Source organism: Penaeus monodon, chromosome 38, assembly GCF_015228065.2.
Source record: "Penaeus monodon isolate SGIC_2016 chromosome 38, NSTDA_Pmon_1, whole genome shotgun sequence".
NCBI classification, from domain to species: Eukaryota; Metazoa; Arthropoda; class Malacostraca; order Decapoda; family Penaeidae; genus Penaeus; species Penaeus monodon.
In genome coordinates this window covers 28,956,152-28,961,693 of record NC_051423.1, presented here as the reverse complement: position 1 = coordinate 28,961,693, position 5,542 = coordinate 28,956,152, and the positions used below count along the sequence as shown (strand labels likewise).

The following is a 5,542-nucleotide window of genomic DNA, read 5'->3' as shown; positions in this document are numbered from 1 at the left end:
CACACACCACACACACACCACACACACACACCACACACACACACACACACACACACACACACACACACACACACACACACACACACACACAGATGCCACACACATACAGATGCCACACACACATACACACCACGCACACATACACACCACGCACACATACACACCACGCACACATACACACCACGCACACTACCTTTTCACTTTCCTCTCTTTCTCTCTCTCTTTCTTTCTTTCTTTCTCCTCTTTCTCTCTCTCTCTCTTTCTCCTCTTTCTCTCTTCTCTCCCTCCTCTCTCCCTCTCTCTTTCACTTTCTCTTTCTCTCTTTCTCTTCATCCCTCTCCTTTTCCCTCACAATTCCCACCTCTTTCCCCTCCCCTCTCTTCTATCTTCCTCTCCCTTTTTTCCTTCTTTTTCTGTTTCTGTTTCTCTAGCAGATAGAAACTGGTTATGAAAGCTCACGGATCATAGAGAAAAGGATCATACACTTTCTTCTAATTTCTATTTTTTTGTATTTCTAAAGGCTGTGCCAACCTGAAGAAGTTATGGTATATATAATGTTTGTTCTTTAAATTGGATTCTGATGGCATCCTGAAATTGTATGCAAGTTGAAGAAAAATGCCAAGTTAATATGCCATGAGATTCGTGTTAATGAATCATTGTCTGGTTCAATTGAAAAATTTATATGGTCCATTTTTATGCACAGAGTGAGTTATTATTACAATGAAAAGGAGATGACTGACTTTTCGCTGTCTTGGGCAATATTGATGTGTAATTTATTCTTATTACAGATTTTTTCGAAGTCACCCTAAGACTGTCTCTTCAGATGAAAGTGGTGATAGTAAAATGGAAGTGTCACACCTGGGAAGCTTAGGTAAGCTGAGGGTGATTACAGTTGTTTTGAGTGTAAAAATGTAATTGTCTCAAAGGCACAGTTAAAACGTGAATTTTATATAGATATGCATTCTATCACGAGCTTTTCAAATCTAAGGTATTTTAACATACAAAATCCCATATCTTGGTAATTATTAAAATGTTTTGCAAATTCATAATTTAGGGTACTGCAATTTTTTTAGTAACACACACACACATATATATAGATAGATAGATAGATAGATAGATAGATATAGATATATCAGTTTCAATATTCTTATTACTGTCTGTTCATTCAAGTTGTAATATTTTATTGGTCAAATTGATAATTTAAGTGGAATTCTGTCAGCTGCATAAGAATTCAGCAAGTTCTTGAAACTAGTTGACTATTAGTAGTTTAATTAAAATGTATTGGTATTGCATTGTGTACCTTTATGTGTAGATTGTAGATTTTTTATATTGTTATCTTTACTGGATCTTATTTTGATTATATAAATGAATGAGTGAGTGAATGAATAAATGTTATGATGTTTATATGAAATTTCAGTCACTGGTTTTCTTTTAGCCATATTTTGCTAGCTTTATCATTATTACTATATTATTTTCTTTCTCTCCTCTGCATTTTCAGAGAGCATTCTAAAATCCATTCATTTCATTTAAGATGGCAAGAGCAGTTCCGACCCCACCTTCTCCACTTCAGGCGGTTCTGGCAACCACAAGAACTCGCAAACGCACTCGCTCTCCAAGACTCTCTCTCAGTCGCAGTCTGGCTCAGGGTCAGGGGACAACTGCGACAACACAAGGTCAATTTAGTTTATCATTTTTAGTGAATTTTCTGAGCTGGTTTACTCTTTCTTTTGAATATTGTTTATTGTTACCATTGTTAATATATCTTTTTCTTATTATTATAGTTGTTGTTATTATTATATATATTCTTATTCTTATTATTATTATTATTATTATTATTGAAAAACTTTCTTTAGATCTGCTAATTAAAATCAAACACCAAGTCACTACCAGCGACCTAGGGTGATTGAAGTTTAAGGTAATGGAACACCAACAAAAATATGCAAAAATATGCAGAACAATTACAAATTAAAACATCTAGTCAAGTCAATTCACAAACATAAAAAAACATTTCAGAGCAATAAGGCTCTTATTATTATTATTATAATAATAATATAATATATACTCTATAAATGTCTACCATGTATTAGGAAAGAAACTATAGTTTTTAGCAATGGTTATGTTCAGGCTAGTTATATTATAAAAAGAAAAACTGAAAGAATACCATTGGACCTCCCACCCCAAACAGGAAGTCAGAGAGCACCGGCAATGGCAGTGGGAGCGGCGACAACGGTTCTTATCGGCACGTCCAGCTGACAGAGGAGGTGCTGTCGAGGCACAATGCGGACATGCAGAAGATGTTCCTCCAGCGCCAGAGGACGGGGGGCAAGCTCTACAAGGACAAGTGGAAGATTAAGTCCATGAAGAAACTGATGAAGAAGTCGGGTGATCGGGTTAGTTTTAGTTTTATGTATTTATTTATTTATTATTATTATTAGTTTTTTTTTTTTGTGTGTGTGTGTGTGTGAGTGTGTGTGTGTGTGTGTGTGTGCGCGCGTGCGCGTGTGCGTGTGTTTGTGTGTTTAAAGGAACATTGGAAAGCACTTGAATAATTGTGCTACAATATGATGCTATTGGTAATTTGTTATTTAATGATGCAGATGAAATAGGAAAGTAAAGGGGGGGAAAAGTAAGGCCTCAGCTGGCAAAATAAAGCATGCCTGGACGTTATCCCTCATAGAATTGGATGTTAAGTCAATTCTCCCTCTTAACAGAACCACGGCATTAAGCGCTCAGGGGCCGTTTTGGAGCAGGAGTCCAGTGTCCAGAAGCAGCCTTACCTTGCCCCCCCCTCAGGTGTTCCAGGACCCCTCAAGCCTCCCCCGAGAGAGGGTTGGCCACAGAATGAGACCAAATCAGAGACTCCAGGACAGTAAGTAATGTTTTTATTATTATTATTATTATTATTTTTAGGAATCTTGGAAATTTTTTGCATCACTTCTGTATGTTTGCTTATTCATATCACTTGCAGTATCTGTTTCATCAGATGTCCATTCTTTCTTATGCCTTCTCTTCTTATTCTTATTCCTATTCTTATTCTCCATCATCATCTTCATCGTCTTCTCTTTTCTTCTTTTTTTAAGACTCCCGAATTCCTTCCTTTTCCCAGATCCAGCACTGCCAATGTGGGACCAAACGTGCTGCCTACGGGTAGACTGGCAGCGCCGCCATTTCCAGGGATCATGCCTGGGTATTACCTTCCAACGAGCACGTCCAGTGTGTCACCCATTCCGCCCATGGAGAACTTGTTAGTTCCCCAGCCTCCTGGTCCAACTCTGCTGATGCCTCCTCAGCAGCCAGCTTACATTCAGCCGCAAGGTATATTTGGATGGGGATTTTTCTGTCATCCTTCCTTTCTTTTCCTTTTATTTATTTTTTTCTTGGTTTTTGAGATTGATAATCGGGCTTGTTCCCTCTTTTCCTTTTCATTGAATCCCATGTTTAACCTTTTAGGAGTTGAAAAGATTTTTTGATAATGTTTAATCCTATGTGATTGTTTGTTTTATCCACAGATTGTTACCTTTTCAATGAATATGATCAAAGGTTCTGTTTTTCAGTGCAATTTCTTGTCAGTTTAGGAGAAAAAAATAGTAATAATAGATAAAGTAACAATGGTTTATCAATCATTCCCTGAATTTGCACAAAGCATATTTATTATCTGTTAGTGCATGGAAAGAAAGGCTTTGGTTCTCACCCTAGAGGAGGTGTGAGTGAGTGTTTGCAGGGATGTAGATTAAAAAGATTTCAAGATGAGTTACTTAATAAAGTATGATTTCTGTTTTCCTTAGCGAGCATGGCAGTCCCTGTCCAGTATGTGGGTGCTTTCCCGGGTGTGATGTACCAGCCAGTTGGACCTCCTCTGTTTAATGCACCTCCCCTCATGCTACCTAATGTGGTCTTCCAACACACAGTCGTACAGTCTCCCCACGGACAGATCTCTATACCACTGTCGTCCGATGGAGAAAAGAGGTCTGGTGCAGAAAGCGAGCAGGAAATGGACCCGAATCAGCCATCGGGCAAAGTACGTTCACTTTAGATGGCTATGATTTTGATCTCCTTAGCTGTGGTTATTAATGTTTAAAGAAATGAATGGAATATTGATGATAGGTAACATTGTAGTATAAAGGTCATCTGTATATTATTCTCAATATTTTTTAAATGACATATTATAAAACTAATAAGTCTTGTGGAGTCTTTTATTATTTTTATCAATGTTATATTTTATTTTTAACAACATAAGCATTATTACTATTAATATTTGTTATATATTATTATTGATATTAGTATTAGTTATTCTTATTATATACCTTAAATTTCCTCCTCACCCACAGAACTTCAACCTGAAGCGTTCAGCAGTGCACATGCGTCGACCAGATTCTCAAGCCACGTCGGTCAAAGCAGAACCCGGCTCAGCCAGGGGCAGCACTGCCTCAGCTTCGGGCAAGATCATTAGTTCTCATTCTCACGCAGCAGAGAGCATACGCTCCTTTGTAGAGGATACAACTATACTTTCACCTGGATGTGCACCCAAGGTAAAAGTTTTCTCTATGGAAATGATTCACTATATTTACTGTTTTGCTTAAAGTATAGTATATAGATATGGCATTAACACCTCTTCTTTTATATGAAAAAGTGATGTATTGTCTTCTTTCTGCCTCTGTAAAATAGAGATAGAAAGTTCTGAGTAAATCATACATTTTCCCAAATGATGTTACTTCACACTGATCCTTTGATGACTCAGCAGGACCGTGAGAAGAACCATGACTCATCACAGTTCTCACAGTCAACCAGTGTACAGGCAGAGGCAGAAAGTGTTGGGTCGCCAGGGAAGCAGGATAAGGCAGCTCTAGATGATCGTGAGCAATGCCTAGACAACAATTCAAGGTGAGATCCTCTCCTCTGCAGTCATTGTGCATAACTATGTTCCTGCATTTATTTATGATTGACACTACAAAACATAATGGATGGCTTGTATCTATAATGATCTATTATATTTCATCCTTTATGTAAGAAAAGCTGGCTTCAGTTTTGAAGTTTCTGATCGAAGGCATCATTGAATTGTGTGTTCCTATTTCAGTGATATGATAACAAGTTCTACCAATTCTTCAAGGGAGTACAAGTCTACAGATGACAGTGTACAGAACATATCAGAACAATCAGAAAATAGTGAGGTAAGGCTGGTTATTTTTTGGAGAGACCGTTTCCTCTAGTTTGTTTCATTTCAGAAAGGGTCCATAAAGGGTTGAAAATATTTCTTTTTGTAAGAAAGGAAAATCAGAAGAAAAAAATCAAGATGTTGAAGGGGTCATTCTTTATACAATTTTTTTTTCTTGATGTTCATGGTATTCATTCTAATTTTAATGTCTTTGTGTCTAATATACCTAACAAGCTTGTTTTTTAATTAATGTGTCAATTTTTTTATTACAGGCTTCTCCAGCTGATATAAAATGGAATTTACCACGCTCTAAATGTCGTCGACCAGTCTTAAATGACCCACCGTGGTTAGATGACGTGAAAGTAACCCCTGAGCTACTGTATAGATACC

General features: G+C 37.3%; 1 protein-coding gene across 1 annotated transcript in view; it reads left to right on the top strand.

The window, feature by feature from the left end:
* LOC119597005 (period circadian protein-like) overlaps positions 1-5,542 on the top strand; it is a gene marked incomplete in the record, with an annotated part of 25,996 nt that overhangs the window by 18,849 nt on the left and 1,605 nt on the right. The window contains 10 exon segments of the mRNA XM_037946430.1: positions 789-871; positions 1,532-1,673; positions 2,186-2,390; positions 2,712-2,869; positions 3,107-3,315; positions 3,786-4,018; positions 4,329-4,529; positions 4,742-4,881; positions 5,075-5,168; positions 5,425-5,542. The exon segment at positions 5,425-5,542 is cut by the window's right edge and continues 68 nt beyond it. Coding sequence (XP_037802358.1) covers positions 789-871; positions 1,532-1,673; positions 2,186-2,390; positions 2,712-2,869; positions 3,107-3,315; positions 3,786-4,018; positions 4,329-4,529; positions 4,742-4,881; positions 5,075-5,168; positions 5,425-5,542 — 1,583 coding nt within the window.